Here is a 25483-nt window from a genome sequence, read left to right on the forward strand (position 1 = left end):
AAGTTTCCTTCTTTCAGGTTTGCAAGTGATTCTGGATGAAAAGAAGCATTCAGTTGGCCCAGAATATTTAGTATAAAGATTTAATACATTAAAGCACTCACCTTTCTAAATGTTATCAAATGCTGTGATGCTGAAAATCAATAGTTATTACACAGGATGGAAAGATATTAAATTGCGATTGTCTACAATTCCATTGGATCTTCTCCATTTGCATACACCTCTAAACAAGAAAAAACACTTTTAAACAAAAAAAAGCACAAAGCTGACAAGGTTTTATTAAAGACTTCAAATCTGTACTGCAAAAATGAAACATTCACTTGCCCAGTACATAGAACAGTATTTGACAAGGTAATCTGAACTCCTAAAACAAATACTCTTGAAAGCTGGAACATTAAGTTTGACCATCACAGGCCCAGAGTCGGATTTGTAAATAAGCAAGTGGTATCCTTCTAATTGTTCAGGTGTAGGGTCCAATTCTTTATATACAGATTCACCAATATCAAAGTCAAAATCAATCCGTGATCTTGCCAAAAATTTATGTAACACAAACTTCCTGTTTAACTTTTGGTCGAGAAATCTTGGTGTCATCACTTATTTCCTGTACAGGACCATGACACAGAGCCTTGCGTTTGAACAACCGAAGACTTGATCTTAGAAGATCGTTGTCCACTACTGGTTGATTTGTATACGTCTGCTTGGTTGTACCCTGACAAATATAAAACAAATAAAATGAATGTCTCAACATTAATACTTCAGATTTTCTTACTAAGTACAGATATCAAAAAAGGTCTCTCATAAACCTCTCAAGTGGTCAATTCAATGTCACAGACTTAGGACAAATTATCTGCCTGGTTTCTAAGTTGGACAATGCTGCATAGAATCTCTTGGAAGGTACAGTGAGAAGAAGGGGCGTATAGAGACACTATGTAATGAAAAACTAAATATATACCAAGTGCTTCACAGAGTTAGGAGACAAAATGTGGATGCAAAGCCAAAGGAGATGAGATGAGATGAGATCAAAGGGAAGAGGGAAGTGGAGAGGCAGAGGTGTTTAAAAAGAATGAATTCCAGACAATGGGACCTAGGCAGCTGGAGGCTTCTGCAAATGATAGCACTGTTCCTTTTGGAATTTAGGACAGGGAGCTCTCAGGAACATGTTAGTATTTGTAGGGTCCAAAGACAAACAAATTCCCTGGATCAGGCGATACTGCGATGAAGCAGACCAGGGAGGAAATTTGTGGAACAATACAGTCAACAAAAACTTGCATTTATATCGTGCCTTTAACATACAAAACATACCAAAGCACTTTACAGTGAGGAATAGAACATTAAGCTGAAGAGAGAGCTTAGGAAGTGTGAGTGAAGGCTTGGGTGAAAAGATAGATATTGAGAATTTTTTTTTGAAAAAGGAGAAAGAGAGGTAAAGAGAACGAGGAGAAAATTGTAGAGAGAACAAGGAAAGCAGAAACGAAGAGGTAGAAGAGTTTAGGGAGGGAGCTCCAGAAAGCAGAACTCAAGTGTTTGAAAGCTCTGCCACCGGTTGTGGGCTGAAGGGAGATGCACAGGAGGCCAGAGTTGGAAGACTGAATGGTGTGAGGCAGGATGGAAACTTGGAGGAGATTGCAGAGGTAGGTTGGAGCAAGGCCATACAAGGATTTGAAGACAAGGACAAGAATTTTAGATTTAGTGCACCAGGGGCAGGGAGCCAGGTCTGCAAGAAAAGGGGTGATGGGTGAGCAGGACTTATGGTGGAACAGGACACAGACAGTTGTATTTTGAACAAGTTGGAGTCCAGGGAGGGTGGATGAACGAAGGCCGGCAAGAAAAGCGTTGGGAGTAAATTGAATCTGGAGGGGACAAAAACATCGACAAGCGGAGGGTTTGAGGAAGGGATGGAGGCAAGCAATATTATGAAGTTGGAGATAAGTGATGTTGGTAATGGAGAGGATATGGGATTTGAAGCTCAGAGTTGAACAGGACAGCAAGGTTTTGCATAGTCTTATTCAGCCTGAGCGAATGGCCAGGGAGAGGGATGCAGTCAGCATCAAAGGAGAAAAATTTGTGGTGGGCACTGAGAATGATTGCTTTGGTCTTTCCAAACTTGAGCTGAAGGAAGTTGTGGCTCAACCATAACAATATCAGACAGGCAGTCTGACTGTATGGTGGCGGCCATGGGGTCGAGAAGTGGCGGAGAGGTAGAGTTGGGTGTCATCAACATACCTCATGGGGGTGAAGCCACTAAGATGTGACATATCGATGTGGAAAAGGAGGGGGCAAGAATATGTTCATGGGCAACTCTGGAGCAGAGAAGGTTAATGATAGAATTGTTCAGAATTATCAAACGGTTTGAGAAAGTAAATGGCGAAACATTCTTTTGACTGGTCCATGAATGGGTAACGAAGGAGCTTAAACTCAAGATTGGTATTAGATGCATAAAGAGGGAGGTTAGAAGGAATTTTTGCAAGCAACGGGTTATTAGGACAGAGTGCTTTACCGCAAGTGGCTATTGAAGCAGAATCAAGCACGCATTTAAGAGAAAATTAAAAAGGAAAGAGGAAAATATTAAAGAAGGGAAAGATCAGGGAAATGGGATTTCAGAAGACAGCTCCGGTCAGGGAGCTTGCAGCAACACAAGGATGGGCCGAATGGTTCACCGCTGTACTAAAATTTCTATGATTTTTTAAGTCTATAAATGGAAATTAGTGGAAAGTAAATTTGAAATGACCACCAGGAAGACCATCTTTACTCACAGAATGATAAATGTTTGGAATAGTCTATCAGGCAAAGTACTGGCAGCAAAAACATTGGTGGTGTTTAAGATATAGTTGGATGCTGTAATGGGAGTTATGATGATGAGCTTCGATTGATGAACAACCTTTTCTCATGCTTAGCTTTTCTTATCTTCTCACCAGACATTTACATAAATACACTTTCCAACTGGAACAGGGTCACTGGATGGTAATCAGGAGTCGGATTCTGGAGGTAAATAAATAAATACTGTGGCTACAAGAGCAGGTCAGAGGCTGGGTATTCTGCGGTGAGTGACTCACCTCCTGACTCCCCAAAGCCTTTCCACCATCTACAAGGCACAAGTCAGGAGTGTGATGGAATACTCTCTACTTGCCTGGATGAGTACAGCTCCAACAACACTCAAGAAGCTCGACACCATCCAGGACAAAGCAGCCCACTTGATTGGTACCCCATTCACCACCTTAAACATTCACCCCCTCCACCACCGGCGCACAGTGGCTGCAGTGTGTACCATCCACAGGATGCACTGCAGCAACTCGCCAAGGCTTCTTCGACAGCACCTCCCAAACCCGCGACCTCTACCACCTAGAAGGACAAGGGCAGCAGGCACATGGGAACAACACCACCTGCACGTTCCCCTCCAAGTCACACACCATCCCGACTTGGAAATATTTCGCCGTTCCTTCATCGTCACTGGGTCAAAATCCTGGAACTCCCTTCCTAACAGCACTGTGAGAGAACCTCCACCTCACGGACTGCAGCAGTTCAAGGAGGTGGCTCACCACCACCTTCTCAAGGGCAATTAGGGATGGGCAATAAATGCTGGCCTCGCCAGCAACGCCCACATCCCATGAACGAATAAAAAAAAATTCTGGGGGTGATTTTTCCCCTTTTAGGTCAATGGGCACTGCACCCAATTGCAACTGCATGCTGCTATCCAGGCTGAGCCAGCTAACTCAGCGCAGAGATCAGAGAACCTTGGACGGCTTTTCCCCTTTTAGACTGGGTGCTATGTCTGGCTGCAGCTCCGGGCTGCTACCCAAGCCAAGACAGCTAACTGAGCATGGGGATCAAACCTGGGACTTACCTGGTCTTTATGACTCAGTACAACACTGAGCCACCAGGGGATCTCTAGATGACTGCACACCTTATCTTCACTATCATAGACAGGTTACAGCACAGGAGGAGGCCAATCGAGCCCATGTGGCTCTTTGTAAGTGCAATCCAGTTAGTCACATTCCCCCATTCTTTCCTTGTAGCCCTGCAAATGTTTTCCTTCCAAGTATTTATCCAATTCCTTTTTGAAAGCCATGATTGAATCTGCTTCCACCACCTTTTCAGGCCGCGCATTCCAGATCATAACTACTTGCTGCATTAAAAAGATTTTCCCTCATGTCGCCTTTGATTCTTTTGCCAATCATCTTAAATCTGTGCCCTATGGTTCTCGACCCTTCCGATTTTGAACACTTCTATCAAATCTCCTCTTAACCTTCTCTGCTCTAAGGAGAACAATCCCAGCTTCTCCAGTCTATCCACATAACTGAACTTCCTCATCCCAGGAACCATTTAACTGGATGCCTTATACCACTATAAGGCATTCAGTTAAATTACTCTTCTCTGACTTGTTTTAGCTACATTTAACGTCATACTTTTCAATATCCACCATTGCACACGTTGTCATTAGGATTACAAGTTAGTGGTTCGTTCCCAGATTCTGTTTTATGATGGCGAACTGAATATGAAGAGTTTACCAGATTCAGAATCATTTGGACCCTGCAGCTATTTGAAAGCCATCTCTTGCTAAGTTACAGACCTAATCACAGTCAGATTTGAATTTATTCCATATACACAAAATTATCGCTTAGAATACTGACGCAGTTATTGAAAAATAATAGGAAGGCAGATACTTACTTTTTCATTTCTTACTAACTGTTTGCGAATGGCAAGATCCCTACGAGAACAAAGTGCTTTACAGCAAGGTCCCAAGTTACTCAGCAGACTCGCTCTCTCTTCCTTTCTCTGCATAGCAGCCATGTTGAGGGCTCCAAGCTCATGTTCAAAAAGGTTTTCTGCATCTTCAAAAAAAAAATACACGTAGAGTGAATAAAGATAGCATTTACATTAAGAATGCAAGAAACAGAAATATATTCATACATAGGCAAGAAAAAGATGAATGAGCTAAAACTATAGACTAACTATTAACTGTGATCCTGTACTTCAACATTAGATTGCCTATCTTATGTTCTATATTCTTTGAATGTAGTTTACCCTCCAGAAATCAATAAATTGACTCAGCTTCTAACCAAAAATCATAAGGGATGTACACCCAAATTCACTAGATCCCGTGCTTGAGTGGCGAGCTGCACTCGAGCAGAGACCAGAGATCAGTGACAGGGCATTAAACTGTAACACCAATTCTCCAATATGTGCTCCTGTCGAACATGGCTCCGTGCTGGGTGAATAATTTGTCCTATGGTCCCTTTAGGAAGCTGCACAGTAGTAGTGTTATATGACTAAAACAAACTCCCCAATTCTGGGTTATGTAAATATAGTGCACCAATCTCTAGTTTTTCATTCTGGCCAATGCAGTGCAAGAATAATGGAACTGGAACTATATTTACCAAAATATTTGTTTTATATACACAGATAATTCTGAACATTCCAAAACTGGGAAGGGAAGAGGGTAAAGGAGGCAACACTTGATAGGTGTAAAATAATTACATTTAAAAGATTGAATCTGTCCTCTCAGGTGGACATAAAAGATCTCGTGGCACTATTTCAAAAAAGTGCAGCGGAGTTCTGCTGGTGCCCTTGCCAAAATTTATCCCACAACCAACATCACAAACAGATGTTGTTGTTTTCGTATCTTCACAATGTTCCCTTCTAGAATAGTGTGAAGTAGTGGAAGGTTTTGCAGGCTGATTAACAATCTGACAGGCCGTGACATGACGCTCCTTTCATGGATGTAACCATCTTTATACCAGCCGAGAGAGTGGTTAGTTCTATATGACGAGAGGGTTTTGTGGGCTTTCACAATCCATATGAAGAAGGGGGCGGCACCCACACCCAATGGACGGGAGTATCCCGCTGGATGTCAACCCAGAATTCAGTTTCTGTTCACCGGAATTGTCTGGAGTTGGGTTTGAACCCTGCATCTTTTGATGGGAATGCTACCACTGAGCTAAAGGCTCACTTCACAATCAGAATATCTGGGCAATTATCTCATTGCTGTTTGTGGGAGCTTGCTGTGTGCACATTGTTGCCACGTTGCTCTATATTACTACAGTGACTACACTTCGAAAGCAATTTATTGGCTGTGAAGCACTTAAGATGTCCTGAGAACGTGAAAGGTGGTATATAAATAAAAAGCAAAATACTGCAGATGCTGGAAATCTGAAAAACACAGAAATGCTGGAAATACTCAGCAAGTCAGGCAGCATCAGTACAAAGAAAGAGTTAATGTTTCAGGTTGACGACCCTTCGTCAGAACTGTTCTGCCGAAGGGTCATCAACCTGAAACATTAACTCTGTTTCTTTCTCCACAGATGCTGCCTGACTTGCTGAGTATTTCCAGCATTTTCTGTTTTTATTTTATATAAATCAAGTTCTTTCTTTATGAAAAAATATCCTATATGGCACCAATTCTTAAAAGGACAGTGTTCAAAAACACTTTTTGTACTGGTGCTCAGATTACAGGAGAATGGCTCTTAAGTGGAGACTTATGACACCTTAGCACAACTCTCTCTGTTTGTAGTCCTGATAGAAAGAGGCCTACATTTTCAGTACTTCCATCTCTTGTTCTCGGGATGTTGTCAGAGGTGCAGAGTTATATTGGGTCAAGTGGTTCCTTCTAATTTGAATATTCTACTCATTTGCACGCACTAGTACAAAAAGTGTTTTTGAACACTGTCCTTTTAAGAATTGGTGCCATATAGGATGTTTTTTGGTAAAGAAAGAACTTGATTTATATACCATCTTTCATGTCCTCAAAATATCTCAAAGTGCTTCACAGCCAATAAATTGCTTTTGAATGAATAAAACATGGAAAGGATGCTCTGATAGTCCTCCACAGGGTCGACCTTACACACACCCCATAGGTTTCAAAATTATACCCGACGCACAAAAGACTTAACTAGTTTCTGAAGCTATCATATGGTATAAAATACTACCAATGCTGGAAACAAGTAAGCAGCTATTTTGCCAGTGGTTTCCTACTTAATCCCATTATTAAATCCCATAGTTTCAGAAGTCATCACACACACACTGCAGTTAGACAGTAATGAAATATATAAACTAAGTGTATCACTGCTTCTGTTTAGAGCACAGTCAGCTCAGTCAGACCTCCTCGTCCAGTCTATTGGAGCAAAACAAAGGTTATTCGATTTGAAAGAAGATTGCAGACCTGCGTAGAAATCGATCCATACACTCTTACCTATAGAAGTATTATAATCAATACTGCAGACTCAAGTCCATTTATCAAGACACATTGATTTTTTTGATACAGCAATCATTTATCTGCATCTTTTCTATCAAGCCGGAAGGGAGCGGGGTGGGGGGGGAATTTTCCGGTGCGAAACCCGAAAGGTCAGTTGGCAGGTCGCGATCTGCAATCGCCATTTTAATGAGGTCAACAAATTTTACCAATGGACTTCGTGCCTGGCAGCCAGCCTGATTGACAGGAGGGAGGAATCATCGGATAGGCTGGGGAGGTGGGGATCGGAGGGCCGGGCAGGTGGGGATCGGAGGGCCGGGCAGGTGGGGATCAGAGGGCCGGGCAGGTGGGGATCAGAGGGCCGGGCAGGTGGGGATCAGAGGGCCGGGCAGGTGGGACAGATTGAAGGTCGGGTGAAGAATCAGAAGCAGATGGGGGGGGGGCCACCATCTGGGAGGGAGGTGCACCATGGGGGGGTGGGGGGGTCGGCTGATCGCAGGGGTCGTGTTAGCCAGGTGAGCTATTGGACCTGGATGAAACACTCCTGCTCCTCTGGGCCTAGAAGCATTCAATAAAGGCACTCAACTCATGGATCTGGCCCTTCATGCCTGCTTTCACCGGACATGAATCGGAAGCGATGGAAAACCCGAACAGGTACGGTTAAATTCATTTAAGTTTTCCAATACACAAAGAATTAAATACCTCAAGTATTTCAATGAGGTACAGTGCCCCTTTAAGTATCGGCCCGCCAGGTTTAAGTGGGGATGGGACTTCCAGATGTCTGTTGTGCACACGCATACTAACCTGCCTGGGTTAAACCCGGAAGTGGGGGTGTGGAGCCGGGATGTGGTCCCGCTCCAAAAAGCTGTCATTTTAACCTTTTCACCTCCCACCCACCCCCAACCCACCCGTTCTTGGGGGTTAAAATACCCCCTATGATTCTGCATTCCTTGTATACTACATCCTGCAGGCAAACAAAACCCTAACTGTATTATGTTCCATCTTTTTTTCATTCCACTTACAAGTTTTGGTCAGGGATTAATTTTTGCCTGTCTGAGATTTATTCCAGAAAGATGGAATACCAGCCTGGTAGGGTCTTTGTTATATTTTGAATGATGTGCATCCTCCACTCACCATAGGAGTATAGCCTAGTTTGAGGGGTTCTGGGAAAACCACCTACTGAGACTGCACATGAAATCATCATGACATTGAAGATAGGCAGTGCTGCATGTGGTCCCATATCATATGAAGACCCAAGGCCTGAGCCATTCTGTCAGCTCATTTTGACCTGAAGCTAAACTGAAACTACTTAACCCCTAATCAACAAAAATATATCCCTGCAGGACCAGAGGTCTGACGGGTGAAATCTTGGCTTGAGGAGGAAGTTTATGATTCAAAGAATGAAAACAAACCTAATGGGTAGGTAATCCATCTTTCTTCATCCATCCCACATAGCAAAGTGGCTCAAATTTATGGAGGCAAGGCTTCTGTATAGGAGCCGTAACACCAGTTGTCAGGATCAATCCACCAGAGATAATTATGTGGCTGCAATTAAGCCTAGACAGTAATGTTCAGTAAATACTTACGAGGATGTTGTCAGGACTGGGCTGAATGTCAGACAGAGGCACTGGAGAATTTTAGCTATGAGGAAAGATTGGATAGGTGGGGGTTGTTTTCTTTGGAACAGAGGAGGCTGAGGGGTGATTTAATTGAGGTGTATAAAATTATGAGGGGCCTGGATAGAGTGGACAGGAAGGACCTATTTCCCTTAGCAGATAGATCAATAACCAGGGGGCATAGATTTAAAGTAACTGGTAGAAGGGTTACAGGGGAGCGGAGGAAAAATGTTTTCACCCAGAGGGTGGTAGAGGTCTGGAACTCACTGCCTGGTAGAGGGGTAGAGGCAGAAACCCTCATCACATTTAAAAAGTACTTGGATGTGCACTTGAAGTGCCTTAACCTACAAGACAACGGACCAAGTGCTGGAAAGTGAGATTAGGCTTGGTAGCTCTTTATCGACTGGCAAAGACACAATGGGCCGAATGGCCGTAAATGTTTCTATGTTTCTAAACATGTGAGGATTGCTCCATGTGGGAGCCTTGCATATGCCTTTGATTGGAACTTGATTCAGAAATGCCTAAAGAGCAGCCATGCAACAGTGGAAAGACCCTTGAGTTTCTTCCCTATAAAATGGTAGCAGTGTCAATAGCATTCAACTATGGCACCATTTAACTAGTCACTGTTTGCCTTCAGCTCTTACACCATGGAAAAGAAGTAAATGTTTAGACTGCCTAAATTTTTCTGTTGCAAGGAACACAACAACCGCCATTATCCCCCCCATCTCAAAAATACACCCCCAACCACTCTGCCCTTGAAAATTTCCACCCACCTTCAATCTCCCTTTCCTCTCCAAAGTCCTTGAATGTGTTGTCGCCTCCCAAATTTGTACCCATCTTTCCTGCAACTCCCTGTTTGAAACTCTCCAATCAGGTTTCTGCTCATGCCTCAGCACTGAAACAGCCCTAATAATTCACAAATGATATCCTCCGTAACTGTGGTGCACTATCCCTGCTCAACCTCTCTATAGCCTTTGACATGATCGACAACACCACCCTCCTACAACACCTCTCCACTGTTATCCAGCTGCCCTCGCTTGGTTCCACTTGTAACTATCCAATTGTAACCAGATCATCTCAAGCAATGGCTGCTCTTGACACTCCCGCACCGTTACCTTCAGAATCCCTCAAGGATCTGTTCTTGGCTCCCTCCTCATCTACTTGCTGCTCCTTGTTGACGTTATCTGTAGACAGGAGGTCAGCTTCAACATATACACTGTTGACACCCAGCTCCATCTATCCACCACTGCCTCTGTCTGACATTCAGCCCAGGTGAGCAGCAATTTCCTCCAGTTAAACATTGGGAAGTCTGAAGCAATGTGTTCGGCTCTCACCACAAACTCCATTTCCTCGCCATTAATTCCATCTCCTGCCCTGGCCACTGTCTCAGGCTGAACCAGATTCTTCACAACCTTGCCATTCCGTTTAAACCCAAGTAGAAATTCTGACCCCACAGGTCAATTTTCAAAGTTTTCAAAGGGTGGCGGGATGGCAGCGGGAAGTTGGGGGGGGGTGGGGGTGGGTGATTTGCAGGCGCCAAACCCGGAAGGCAAGTAGGTAGGTTGTGAGACCAATTTAAGCCTCTTCCGGGTTTGGCGCCCGTCAGCCAGCCTGATTGACAGGCTGCAATTCAGGGGGGGTTGGGGGGGGGGGGAGAAAGAGAGAGATGGAGATCTCATCAACTGCTGCAAGAGAGGGTGGGGGACAAAGATCCGGGGGGGGGGGGGGGGGTGCAGGGATCATTAGACATCTTCGAGGGGGTGGGAGACCTCGGAGAGACGTCGGCGTGAATTGGAAGCCGTGGGAGAGCCACCCAGGTAAGTTGAAATTCGTTGAGTGGCCAATATGCCAAAAATAAAGTACCTTAAGTACCTCAATGGAGGTACATTTGCTTGTTTAAATATTGTCCCGCTGGCTTTAATTGCTGGCGGGGCTTCTGGGTTCGGGAATGGCGCGCAAACCGAAGTGCGTCTGAGTGAAACTTGGAAGTTGGCAAGTTGGAACCGGGATTCGTCCCCGCTCTGGATTTTTGCGATTTTCTTTCTCCCCCTCCCCCAGACTTTCATTTGAAAATTGAGCCCCATATCTTTTCCATCACAAAAACTACCTACTTCCACCTCCGTAACATCACCTGCCTCCACCTCAGCCTTTCTGCTACTGAAACCCTCATCCATGCCTGGAACCTCCAGACTTGACCGTCCCAATGATTTTCTGATCAGCATCCCAACTTTCAGCTCATGCAAAACTCTGCTGCTCACACCAAGTCCCACTCGCCCATACCCTGGTCCTCGCTGACCTACATTGGCTCCTAGTCCACTAAAGCCTCAAATTTAACATTCTCATCCTTGTGTTTAAATTGCTTCATGGCTTGGCCTCATCCCACTCCGTTCCTCCAACTCTGAGCTCTTGTGCATACTACCCTCCGTTCACACCACTTTTGGTGGCCATGCCTTCAGCCGCCCAGGCAAATTGCTCTGGAATCCCCTGCCTAAACCCCCCCCACCCTGGCCACCTCTCCACCTCCCTCTCCTCTTTAAGATGCTCCTTAAAATACATCTCTTTATCCAAGGTTTTGTTCACACCTCCTAATATCATCTTCTTTGGCTTGGTGTCCATTTTCTTCTGATTACATCCCTGTGAGGCACCTTGGGAAGTTTTTCTATGTTAAAGATGCTATATAAAGGCAAGTAGTAGTAGTAGTTGTTAATATTGTAGGGCTCTGCAAACATCTACATATTAGAAACAGGGTGGATAAAATTACATGACAATAAATTCTTGACCCAAGTGAAACTGAGAGGCAACCTTAGTTTAAAAACTCAGGTGAATCTTAAGGAATGCCGACTAAGAGCCTCAAATCAAATATGGCTGATCTACAATAAGGGCTTAGTTCACTAGCTCTACAAGCCAAAACCAATAATAACAGCAGTGCAATTTCCGATGTAAGAAACCAAACTCACACATTCAAAGAGGTTTGAATGGTGGATACAGTAACTAGTGGAGAACTAAATTAAGGTCCCAATGAAGGAACCAATTGGGCAGGATAAGAACATAAGAAATAGGAGCAGGAGTAGGCCATACATCCCCTCGAGCCTGCTCCGCCATTCAATAAGATCATGGCTGATCTTCTACCTCAACTCCACTTTCCCGCCCTATCCCTTGATTCCCTTAGTGTCCAATTATCCATCGATCTCAGTCTTGAATATACTCAACAACTGAGCATCCAGAGCCCTCTGGGATAGAGAATTCCAAAGATTCACATCCCTCTGAGTGAAGACATTTTTCCTCCTTTCGGTCCTAAATAGCCGACCCCTTATCTTGAGACGATGACCTCTAGTTCTAGACTCTCCAGCCAGGGCAAACAGCCTCTTAGCATCTACCCTGTCAAGCCCTCTTAGAATTTTATACGTTTCAATGAGATCACCTCTCATTCTTCTAAACTCCAGAGAATATAGGCACATTCTACGCAAGCTTTCCTCATAGGACAACCCTCTCATCCCAGGAATCAATCTAGTGAACCTTCGTTGCACCGCCTCTAAGGAATGTATATCCTTCCTTAGGTAAGGAGACCAAAACTGTATTCAGTATTGCAGGTGTAGTCTCACCAGAGCCCTATATAATTGTAGCAAGACCTCCTTATTCTTTTACTCCAACCCTTCAATAAAGGCTAACATATCATTTGCCTTCCTAATTGCTTGCTGTACGTGCATGTTAACTTTCTGTGATTCATGTACGAGGACACCCAAATCCCTCTACCAACATTTCTTAGTCTCTCATCTTTTAAAAAATATTCTGCTTTTCTATTCTTCCTACCAAAGTGGATAACTTCACATTTTCCCACATTATACTCCATCTGTCATCTTCACTTAACCTGTCTATATCTCCTTGCATCCTCCTTACAGCTTACTTTCCCACCTACCTTTCTATCCTCAGAAAACTTGGATACATTACACTCGGTGCCCATATCTAAGTCATTGATAGATATTGTAAACAGCAGAGGCCCCAGCACTGATCCATCCGGCACCCCATTCGGTACAATCTGCCAACCCGAAAATGACCCGTTTATTGCTACTCTCTGTTTTCTGTCCATTAACCAATCCTCAATCCATGCTATTATATTACCCCCAATCCCTTGAGCCCTAATCTTGTGTAACAACCTCTTGTGAGGCACCTTATCGAATGCCTTTTGAAAATCCAAATATACTAAATCCACTGGCTCCCCCTTATCTACCCTGCTAGTTACACCCTCAAAATATTCTTAATAGATTTGTCAAACACTATTTCCCTTCCATAAAACCGTGTTGACTCTGTCTGATCATATGATGATTTTCTAAGTGCCCTGTTACTACATCCTTAACAACAGATTTCAAAGCACGTCCATAAAATGAGACACTAGTAGGTGGTCCCCCAATAATGGAAATGAAAATGGGTAATGAAAGATTAAAATCACCCCAGTGTATGTTCCAATCAATGTTGAACAAATTCTCGAGGTATTCCAAAATATGAAGGACATCACAAGATGGGACTACTCGGCTTAATAGAACACCATTGCATAAGCTTTTTCTAATTTGTGTTATAAGCTCTATTGGTAGGTGCACTGTGTGAATTAATCAAGGATCTGCCACAAGGGATGGGAAACCTAAATCTATCAGATTTGATGTTTCAAAATCCAGGCTTTAAACTGGAATGTGCCCGGGTCTGGGTGCAACATTTGACCCCACCCCCCTCCAACCAACTTTGAAAGGAGGAGATTATTTTTGCATAGCCACTCAGTATAAATTTTGCTTCCTTCTGCTTGTGTCTTCTGAATTTCTTGCAAGGTCAGGGGAAATGAAGGAAACAAACTTCCAGGCTGGCGTGACCTACATCTTCAAGCAGAAACATGGAGAAAAGATAGATTGGGGGGGGGACAGTTATCCAAAGGGGCTACACATCCATCTCCATCTGCCTGCAAGTCCTGAAGTGAACTGTGAAACAATTGAGAGGGACTACGGCTACATCTGAGCTGAAAGAGTAATCCCAACCAGACCCACAGGACACAAGTACCCCGTTGGATGTCATCCATTCGCCGGGACTGTCTGTAGCAGGGTTCGAACCCTGCACCTTCTGACTCAGAGGTGGGAATGCTATCACTAAGCCAAAGGCTTGCTCAATCTAAATCTGTTAAATTTAATTCACTCCTGTAGGGAAACTGGAGACTTTCATCCCAAACTTCGGTGATGAGAGGTATTATGCAAGGAGCAAAGAATCTCTAAATGCGGAAAATGAACTGGTGCAATGACGCAGGTCCTGGAGCTTTGTACACCACGGAGTAGGACTTTCTACCTGCAACATCATGGTAACAATTCAATGTGTGTGCACAGCACTCAACTTTAGAGATTACCAAGCTCTACTCCTTTAGAGTAAGAATGAGGAACAAAGGAAAAAGGCCCACATGCATTTTCTTCCCTCTACTGTTATTGCATTGTGACCATCAGGAATGCTGGGTGAAAGTAAAAAAAAAGAAACTGCCTTGGCACCCATCTGCAACAAACGGCAAATATTTTATTCCGTAGCTTCTTTTTAAAAACACACTAAAGTGGTTCAGAATTCCTCCAAAGGCTCAGTGAATCACTGAGCCATATTGCCCGGAAAGGCCCTAGGTTCATTCCCAGTCTATGCTGTCAGGTGATCTCAGCCAAGATAGCAGTAGCATTACTAAAACAGGCATCAGTGCATCTAGGTTAGGGAAGAGGACATTGGGTAGGGTTCCTATTTCTGGCTTCTATCAAGAGCCCTGCTAGAAGTGAATTTGTGCACATATCGATGTAGGAAAGGATTGTTGTTTGGTTGTAATGTCCCACAGTTGAATAGTCTGCCAACACACACTGCCAAGGCTCTCTCACAAATAACAGCCACCTGGAGGAGGCAGTACACCTGCAACCGTTCCCCAGTAAGGAGCCAGCAACACCTTCAGGAAAAAAAAAGTGAAAACTGGTGAGGGGAAAAAATAGTCATTTAGCCCTTCTAAAAACTAGATGATGGATGAATAAAAGAATGATTTGTTTAATCCTTTTACTCCTAGAAATTGCATTGCTTTTGATGGAACATGATTATCCATTTCAATCCAACTGTAGTGTTAATTATGCCATTGGTAATATGCTGAAGTGCACAAACCAACAAAACCAGAATAATTAAAGCCAAGTAAGAATTTCAGCTAATGCACAATAATCAAGCCATGGGATAGATGACCAACTGTATAGGTATAATCCATCATGAGTTTTTATAAGGAATTAAACAGTAGAGCAATATGAGCAGTGCACACAAAGGCTGATCCAAAATATATGGAATGCAAATTGGTTCAAAACTGATTATTTTAAAGCCCCAATCTCTCTCCTCACAGTTATGCTAACATTTACTCCTACTATGAGACATGAAAAGCATTTGAATTCTTGTTAGAGTGACAATTTCCTTTTTTTACATATTTTGAAAAAATAGAAATAATGACTGTAAATCATGTTGGCATCATAAATCCCCCTGTTGTTTTAGAATGAGATGTGAGTCTTCCCTTGAAATAGACACACATGTACATATGCAATCTTCAGTAAGAGAATAAAATGCAGAAGCAACAGAGGATACACATCGGAAACCGGAGGCTTAGAGAAAACAGCACCGTGCAGCTTGCTGTATGACGTGAGATTTTATTTTACTAAGCCTTATTATGCCTTATGAAGTGATACTTTGTATATTTCGTATATTCAATTAATGTGGCTTTGTGGGATTTCATGGTCAATTTGTGAATGAGGTGCTTGAAGACTTCTGGTTAGTTATCCATAATTTGTCACCACTGTTTACTGATGTTGTTCAATCTCAATGATTCTGTATTAAACCTGTAATGTCAATATTTAAAGGATGATTTCACTAATCGGCACTACCAGCGGGAAGCTGTGCCTGGTGATCACACACGTCAAGAAATTGTGAGTAGTGCCAATTCTCCAAACCCTGCCCACTCCTGTCAATGGCAGCTCCCTGCCGGGAGTGCGGGAGCACTAATTTACCCTGGTATTTTTGATAGTTCAGATATAACATGCTGTATAGCCATATTACATTAACTCGTGCTAGTGGATTATGACTCTGCGTTCTCCCATTACATAAAGTTTGTCTATTAAACTACCTGCAATATCTTCAGTAGTACTATGCTGTGGCGTTTCTTTCCCCATTGTTTGAATTTACATTCAAAGAGAGAGTCTCAACATCAGGGCCCCTTTTAACTGATATTTTGGTCACTACAGCAGCTTTTGTTTTAGTGCAATTTTTTTCTCTGTCAAGTTTACTGGAAATCAGAGAGTCATCTAGGTATGGCAAACTTGTATGTAAACTTCAATAGCAATTAGGGACACAACAGGTGCGGAAGTAAATACGGTAGTTTATGCTTCTCGCGAGTAATCACTGCAACTTTTTTGTTTGACTTATTCACATCATGTGCCAACATATACAATTGTGAAATACATAAAACACAAATGCAGTATATGACACCTCTTAATGTAATGATACCACATGCACTTGAGAGAGCTTCTCTGAAAATATCATTGAGAGAAGTCTCAACCAATCAAAAATGCTTAAATTAATAAAATGCTCAACTCCCTTCCCAACACCTAAAAATTGCCCAAACATTAAACCAGTATTTTATGACGACAAAATAGATTACACACCGAACTTTCAAATAAACATATCAAAACTTAATAGACAGTGAATATACACTGAAGAACAGGATTCAGTGCTACTAGAAATAGAGAAATGGAATACAATTATCCAGCCACGGAGCAAAACAACCAAACTTCACTACAAAGCACTATTGTAAGGAATCTTACAACACCGGGTTATAGTCCAACAATTTTATTTTAAAATCACAAGCTTTCGGAGATTATCTCCTTCGTCAGGTGAGTAGTGACTACTCACTACTTCACTACTCACCTGACGAAGGAGATAATCTCCGAAAGCTTGTGATTTTAAAATAAAATTGTTGGACTATAACCTGGTGTTGTAAGATTCCTTACATTTGTCCACCCCAGTCCATCACCGGCATCTCCACAACAAAGCACTATGCCCAAGGAGTACATTTCAACAAACCCACTAAAAATTAACAAAGAACACTCAACTTTCAATGCGGGTAACAGATTCTGGAACATGCTTCTGAACAAAAGATTTATGTTCATGATAGTTGAGTACATGAACAAAAAGCAAAAAATATCCAAAAGAAAAGCAAAAATAAAAGGATAATCCTCACTGACTACCTAAAATTGATACCAAAAACTTACTGGTACCTACCATACCTACAGGCAGACTGAACAGAACTATTGGCTTAAATTTTGCTGTCAAAATAATGGAGAGGCTGATGGCGCTCACCGTTATTTATGCGCAAATGGTACAGCAGCTTCAGGTGAGGAGCAGATGTGCGGTTAAATGCGAATATCCTAAAGTTGTTGTCCAAGTTGCGCCGCTCTACCATTAGCTTCGCAAAAATAGCATCTCGCTGTCTGCCTTACCATTGACATGCACCTACTCTAATTTACATTTCCTTCTCAGTCCTTGCGCTGTTAATTTCACAATTGTTCAATCTGATTGGTTAAGGGCATACATAGTTGGTTGCCCTGTTCACTTGGGTCCCAGATGCCCTGTTTCCCTCACTGCGAAATTATCAGCCCACACTTTCAGAAACTTGCCACACAAAAAATTTAAAAACCTAAACGGCAAGTCTAACTAACAGACCCCGTCAGATGCCCTGTCACAGCAAATTCTGGCTCATTATTTTTTCGAGTGGAAAATGATGTGCCAGAACAGAATTTGAACCAACATCACTGCACTCCATTAACATAGGAACAGAATTCTCCAATATCAACATGCTTGGCACAAGCCATCATTTTCATAAAACCGAGACACATTCAAATCAAAAACCGAATAAAAAGGGAAAGGTTGCTTCTCAAAGTCATCTAATGTCTGCCTTTCCTTCGAATAGCCCAGAGATCGTCTTATGATGAAACCGTCATGACCTCTCCCCGAGAAGCAGGCACTGCCCGTGTTGTTAGTTACTGATCATAGGAATACAGGAATAGAGTAGGCCATCCAGCCCTTCGAGCCTGTTCTGCCATTCAAATAGATCATGGCTGATCTGCACCGTAACTCCATTCACCTACCATTGCTCCATATCCCTCGATACCCTTACCTAACAAAAATCTATTTATCTCAGTTTTGAAAATTTCAATTCTAAATACACAGTCTTTCTTTTTTTAAAATTCGTTCATGGGATGTGGGCGTTGCTGGCGAGGCCGGCATTTATTGCCCATCCCTAATTGCCCTTGAGAAGGTGGTGGTGAGCCACCTTCTTGAACTGCTGCAGTCCATGTTGTGACGGTTCTCCCACAGTGCTGTTAGGAAGGGTGTTCCAAGATTTTGACCCAGCGACGATGAAGGAACGGCGATATACTTCCAAGTCGGGATGGTGTGTGACTTGAAGGGGAACATGCAGGTGGTGGTGTTCCCATGTGCCTGCTGCTCTTGTCCTTCTAGGTGGTAGAGGTCGCGGGTTTGGGAGGTGCTGTCGAAGAAGCCTTGGCGAGTTGCTGCAGTGCATCCTGTGGATGGTACACACTGCAGCCACAGTGCGCCGGTGGCGAAGGGAGTGAATGTTTAGGGTGGTGGATGGGGTGCCAATCAAGCGGGCTGCTTTGTCCTGGATGGTGTCGAGCTTCTTGAGTGTTGTTGGAGCTGCACTCATCCAAGCAAATGGAGAGTATTCCATCACACTCCTGACTTGTGCCTTGTAGATGGTGGAAAGGCTATGGGGAGTCAGGTGGTGAGTCACTCGCCGCAGAATACCCAGCCTCATACCTGCTCTCATAGCCACAGTATTTATGTGGCTGGTCCAGTTAAGTTTCTGGTCAATGGTGACCCCCAGGATGTTGATGGAGGGGGATTCGGCGATGGTAATGCCGTTGAATGTCAAGGGGAAGTGGTTGGACTCTCTCTTGTTGGAGATGGTCATTGCCTGGCATTTGTCTGGCGCGAATGTTACTTGCCACTTATCAGCCCAAGCCTGGATGTTATCCAGGTCTTGCTGCATGCGGGCTCGGACTGCTTCATTATTTGAGGGGTTGCGAATGGAACTGAACACTGTGCAATCATCAGCGAACATCCCCATTTCTGACCTTATGATGGAGGGAAGGTCATTGATGAAGCAGCTGAAGATGGTTGGGCCTAGGACACTGCCTTGAGGAACTCCTGCAGCGATGCCCTGGGGCTAAGATGATTGGCCTCCAACAACCACTACCATCTTCCTTTGTGCTAGGTATGACTCCAGCCACTGGAGAGTTTTTCCCGATTTCCATTGACTTCAATTTTACTAGGGCTCTGTGGTGCCACACTCGGTCAAATGCTGCCTTGATGTCAAGGGCAGTCACTCTCACCTCACCTCTGGAATTCAGCTCTTTTGTCCATGTTTGGACCAAGGCTGTAATGAGGTCTGGAGTCGAGTGGTCCTGGCGGAACCCAAACTGAGCATCGGTGAGCAGGTTATTGGTGAATAAGTGCCGCTTGATAGCACTGTCGACGACACCTTCCATCACTTTGCTGATGATTGAGAGTAGACTGATGGGGTGGTAATTGGCCGGATTGGATTTATCCTGCTTTTTGTGGATGGGTCCTCCTCCAAGGCCAATATATCTTTCCTGAGGTGTGATACCCAAAAACTGAACGCAGTACTCCAGATGGGGCCTGACCAAGGCTCTGTACAATTGAAACATAACGTCATCATTTTTGTATTCCAAACCCCTTGCGATAAAGGCCTTTGTAGTTACTTTTTAAAATAAAACCTGTGCACTAGCTATTAGTGGTGTGTACACGGACACCTAAATCTCATAACTCATCTCTCATCATCAAGAATACACTTGTCTGTCTCCGATCCAAAGTGGATGACCTCATACTTCCCCATATTGAACTCCATCTGCTATAGTTTTGCTCACTCACTTAGTCTGTCCATGTCTGTGTAACTTCCTGTTTCCATCTACACAACTTACTGTGCAACTTCCTGCTTCCATCTACACAACTTACTGTGCCTCCTTAGTGTCATCTGCAAACTTGGATATACAACTCTCTATTTCTTAATCTAAGTCATTAATATGTATGGTGAAAAGCTGAGGCCTCAGTACAGGTCCTTAGGGAATACCACTTGTCACATCCTGCCAATCAGAGAACGTTCCCTTTGTCGCTACTCTCTGTCTCCTATTTCCCAACTAATTATTGACAAGTCACAAGGTTACCTCCAATTCCATGTGCTTTCATTTTTGTAAATAATCTCTTGTGTGGAACCTTATCAAATACCTTCTGGAAATTCATATAGACAACATCCATAGACACTCCCCTACCCACCATGCTAGTGAGCTCCTCAAAAAATTCAACTCGATTAGTCAGACATGATCAGCTCATACCTGTCAAAGTGCTGTCACTCTATCCCTGATGATGGATTCCAATAACTTTCAAACATTGATGTTCAACTGAATTAGTCTGTAGTTACCTGATTTTTCCCTCCCTTCCTTCTTAAATAATGGAATGACTAATGCATCTGTAATTTCCTCACCTATTTCTTTTAATACCCTGGGGTGGAAACCATCAGGTCGTAGGATTCGCCATTTGGATGCACCAGCCAACCTACTTGAAGAAAAGGATGAGGATCTGTTGATTGACTAATGTTGCTGAGTGGCTTTGGTTGCCTGCTATTCAATGAAGTAGTAAGCATTTTGAGCTTGACAAATATTAACAACTTTGATGTATTTGAATATTTGTTTTATATAATGTAAGATTATATATAATCTATATAGATCAGGTCCTGGAGATTTGTCCATTTTAAGCGCCATTATTATCCCCATTACCATTTTAAAAAAAACTTATATTAAATCCAGTAAGTTCCTTCCCTTGCCTTAGTTTTAGGTTCCTTTGTACTGCTGGTATTTTGTCCTCTTCCTCTACTGTGATGACAGTTACAATATATTCATTTAAAAAGTCTGCCATTTCCTTATTGTCCATTATAATCTCGCTTGCATCTGTCTTTAATGGACCCACATACCCCTTTACCACTCTCTCAATATATTTATAAAAACTTATCCTGTTAGCTTTGATATCCCTTGCAAATTTGTTTTCATTTTATCTTTGTACACTTTTGCTGTTTTTATAGCTCTCCCAGTTTGCTGGATTTACACTGTTCCTTGCATTTGTGTAAGCATTTTCTTTTAACTTAATACTGTCTCTTATTTAATTTGTTGACCATATAGATTATATATAATCTTACAGTATACAAGTGAAACCGTTGCCTTTTAGGGGTATGTATTGGTTTTGTATCATTCCAAATACTTCTTTGAATACTTCTTGCTGTTTATCTGTAGCTTTATCCCTTAACAGTTCAGCCCAGTTTACTGTGGTCAATTTATTTCTTAACCTTTTGAAGTTTGCCTTACTTAAATTTAAAATCTTGGTTTGTGACTCTCCCTTCCCCCGCTCAAACCTAATTATCAAATTCAACCATCCCGACTTGGAAATATATCGCCGTTCCTTCATCGTCACTGGGTCAAAATCCTGGAACTCCCTTCCACAGCACTGTGGGAGAACCGTCACCACACGGACTGCAGCGGTTCAAGAAGGCAGCTCACCACCACCTTCTCAAGGGCAATTAGGGATGGGTAATAAATGCCGGCCTTGCCAGCGACGCCCACATCCCACGAACGAATAAAAGAAAAACACCTGGACAAGGATGGACTGAAACCTCTCGCAGTTCTTGAAGAGCAGCGGATTACGCTGGGGCTTGGATGGGCGCCATCAATAACTCCTTGGACACTGGGGAATCCTGTAACGTGAAAAACACTACACAGATTCTACTGCAGGGTTTTCGGGGAGAAAATGATGAGTTGTTTGCCCTCGTGAGCGATGCAGTCTATGTGGCGGAGGTAGCCTTTGGGTCAGATTTAAGCAGACAGTGTAACTCTGTCATTGCTGCCCTGTTGAAGTTGAACCTATGAAAGCAGTTGGGAACCAGGTAGGTGTATCCGGGTCTACAGACACGGCTGCATGGGTTAAGGGCAGTCCTCCTCCGATGCAATTAAATCTGCCTCGTATTCCTGATTTCATCCTCTTTGTTTTCTTCCAAATAACAAAGATGGAAAAATCCACATAACCAGAATTTATACAAAATTCAGACTGTAGCAATGACATATTTTGCTGGCAAAAATCTCCAAAAATAAACAAAATGGTAAAAAAAAAGTGAATAATTCAGCTGTTACCAACCCAAAGTTAAGGTCCACTTCCATATATACCCCAAAAAGGTTGCTCCCACTTTAAACACTCACTTCATTAACTGAGAATGATTGCCCACTTTATGTGAGTGATCAGAGTGCACAGCACATTCCCCATGAAAAAAAAAACGCATTAGGGAATTGCATCCGCTTCTAATTTCCAAAGCAGTTCCATTCGTTTTGATAGTAAATAAGACTAACCAGTTTGGGGCATGAGCATTTAAGGAGAGCTTAAAAAGTCAGCTGGAAGGTGACATATAGTGGTTGGAAATCTGGTGAAAGTGAAGAATGATCAATTTTCCTGACTCTCAGTTATTTGGTTCACTTTGGCACTGCCAGCCGTGGTGACTAGAAAATTAGGCCCAGGTCTGGTGAAAGTGTCTAATTCTAATATTATATCACTGGTGGAACAGTCAATGCAATACGACCCAACCAAATGCACTTAGAAGATTGTTTTTTAAGAAAACATTTGCATTAATCAAAAATGACTTCCAAAAAAACACTCTTTGCTGAAAACTTTCCTGCTCTCCCAGACTTAGTGTCTCTACCGAAGTCCCAGGGTGCAGGCCTGCCTGTGCTCTGTTAGCTACTAACATGGGCTTAATAGTGATCACAATGTTGGCAAGAAACTGAATCTTTGACTGTCTGGTGAATCTGGAGTATCGGCAACGATTCACAAGGGGTAAAGGGAAGAGAGCAGGAATCTCCGGCAGGACTTAACCGTCTTATTTTTCAGACTGGAAAGAACAAGGATGAGGAAATTCTTATGAAAATCACGGTATGCATGGTCAGCATACAGACATCAGATAATTTTAAAATAAGTTCTTTAAAATCACAGATTGTCCAATAAAAGAAATTGCAATTCAATTATATTCAGCACAATGCTCAGCTTCAGCTGTCTGGTGCAAATTACAAAGAGGCAGTAACACTGCTTGCCTGTGCGCTCCATTTTCAATTGCTCCCTGACCGACGTATGCTCTCTGCTAGCGCTCCCAGTTAACCTGTGCCAAGTGCTTGTAGGCCACCCACCGCCACCCCCCCCACCCAAACCAAGTCACAGTTCATCCATCCTTCCCCCTCTTCCAACTTCCTCCACCCATCCAGATCTCTCCTGGGAAAGAAAGAGGAAGATGTAAATGATTATAGAGTGTGAGACAAGTGGAGAGGCAGTTACAGGAAGAAAGGGAGGTACACACAAATTTGTTTTTTGTTTTTTTCTTGAGTAATGTCAAGATCAACTAATACAATACGAAAAATTCCATACACTACTGGACAGAAGTGTGTACCCTCTGCCTCCTTTCAGTGTTCATTCCTTATTGAAGTTATCCGATTGATATATGTATCCATTTCTTATTAAAAAAAACAAGTCATATCTCACTCTAAGAACACAACTGGGGAATCCATCAGGCCAGTATGACTTGCATTTCTATTTATTTTTTCCTTTGTGCAGAGAGAGCGTATTACCGATTGGGATGCCATTTAATTACCAGTTATAAAGAAATAAGAGCAGTAACTTTTGTTTTGCTCTGTTCATTTTGGTCGAGTTTTGAAGTTGATTCTCATTGCTTTAAACAAATGGAATGAACATATTGATCATAATTTAATTTGACTTTAAATAGTCTAAGTGTTCACTGCTTTCAATTATTTCTTGCTGACGGAGGATGAATCAGCAATATTTGAGAAGTGTTTTGCAGTTTGTTTTTTTTAATAATGGAAGCAAATATAAGACTACTTGAAAACAAGCAACAAGAATGAAAATGTGAAGGTGAAATTATTTTGACAGACTCTATTGGAAAATCCTAAAATAAACTACATCTGAGGCCTGAAGCTTCTTTAATAAGACTGTAAGGCCAGTTAAGTTTGTAATGTTAAATAAACTAAATAGATATAGTGAGATTAGCAAATGCTAGTCAATTATGGTTATATATACATATACTATATACTTTAATGTATCTACACAATACATTAAAATCTTTGAATTGGTAATGCCATCATGCCCTCAGAATATTGAAATCAATGGGCAATGCTGTGATTCTTGCTTTCTCCCTCAGCCTGTTAGAACAAACACAGCTAAACGACTGTAAAATTCACAGCGTGGCTGCAAGTCCTGCAGGCCGTTCCAACCTCCCTCCAATCTTTGGCTGTCACTGACACAGTGGTGTCAATAGTTACTCTGAAAAGACACATCATTTCCTCCTACCCCAGCTATGAGCAAAGCCATGGGAGATTAATTAGTTTACTTAAAAATCAACAGCAGTTGGCATAAAAGCCAATTGCAGGTTCAATATCAAGTTGGTCCTGATATCCTTCATTTAATGTCTGTCTGCTATAGCTCTACTGTGTAAAGTATTCCCAGGGTCCAAGACAGTCAGTCAAATTGTCATCATAGATATAAAAATGGCTCTTTTAGCTTGTAGGGAGATCATAGAATCATAGAATCATAGAAGTTACAACATGGAAACAGGCCCTTCGGCCCAACATGTCCATGTCGCCCAGTTTATACCACTAAGCTAGTCCCAATTGCCTGCACTTGGCCCATATCCCTCTATACCCATCTTACCCATGTAACTGTCCAAATGCTTTTTAAAAGACAAAATTGTACCCGCCTCTACTACTGCCTCTGGCAGCTCGTTCCAGACACTCACCACCCTTTGAGTGAAAAAATTGCCCCTCTGGACCCTTTTGTATCTCTCCCCTCTCACCTTAAATCTATGCCCCCTCGTTATAGACTCCCCTACCTTTGGGAAAAGATTTTGACTATCGACCTTATCTATGCCCCTCATTATTTTATAGACTTCGATAAGATCACCCCTTAACCTCCTGCTCTCCAGGGAAAAAAGTCCCAGTCTGTCTAACCTCTCCCTGTAAGTCAAACCATCATGTCCCGGTAGCATCCTAGTAAATCTTTTCTGCACTCTTTCTAGTTTAATAATATCCTTTCTATAATAGGGTGACCAGAACTGTACACAGTACTCCAAGTGTGGCCTCACCAATGCCCTGTACAACTTCAACAAGACATCCCAACTCCTGCATTCAATGTTCTGACCAATGAAACCAAGCATGCTGAATGCCTTCTTCACTACCCTATCCACCTGTGACTCCACTTTCAAGGAGCTATGAATCTGTACTCCCAGATCTCTTTGTTCTATAACTCTCCCCAACGCCCTACCATTAACGGAGTAGGTCCTGGCCCGATTCGATCTACCAAAATGCATCACCTCACATTTATCTAAATTAAACTCCATCTGCCATTCATCGGCCCACTGGCTCAATTTATCAAGATCCCGTTGCAATCCTAGATAACCTTCTTCACTGTCCACAATGCCACCAATCTTGGTGTCATCTGCAAACTTAGTAACCATGCCTCCTAA

At 42.6% G+C, this 25483-nt stretch overlaps 1 protein-coding gene across 9 annotated transcripts in view; it reads right to left on the reverse strand.

Annotated features, from left to right (window-relative positions):
* Positions 1-251: 251 nt before the first annotated feature.
* zc3h13 (zinc finger CCCH-type containing 13) overlaps positions 252-25483 on the reverse strand; it is a 127257-nt gene continuing 102025 nt past the window's right edge. For all 9 annotated transcript variants that reach the window (XM_067992548.1, XM_067992552.1, XM_067992546.1 and 6 more), the window contains 2 exons: positions 4663-4826; positions 252-706 (listed from right to left, as the gene is read on the reverse strand). In XM_067992548.1, coding sequence (XP_067848649.1) covers positions 536-706; positions 4663-4826 — 335 coding nt within the window. In that variant the 3' untranslated portion in view covers positions 252-535. The remainder of the gene's footprint in view (positions 707-4662; positions 4827-25483) is intronic.

The sequence above is a fragment of the Heptranchias perlo genome, chromosome 11 (assembly GCF_035084215.1).
Source record: "Heptranchias perlo isolate sHepPer1 chromosome 11, sHepPer1.hap1, whole genome shotgun sequence".
Lineage (NCBI taxonomy): Eukaryota > Metazoa > Chordata > Chondrichthyes > Hexanchiformes > Hexanchidae > Heptranchias > Heptranchias perlo.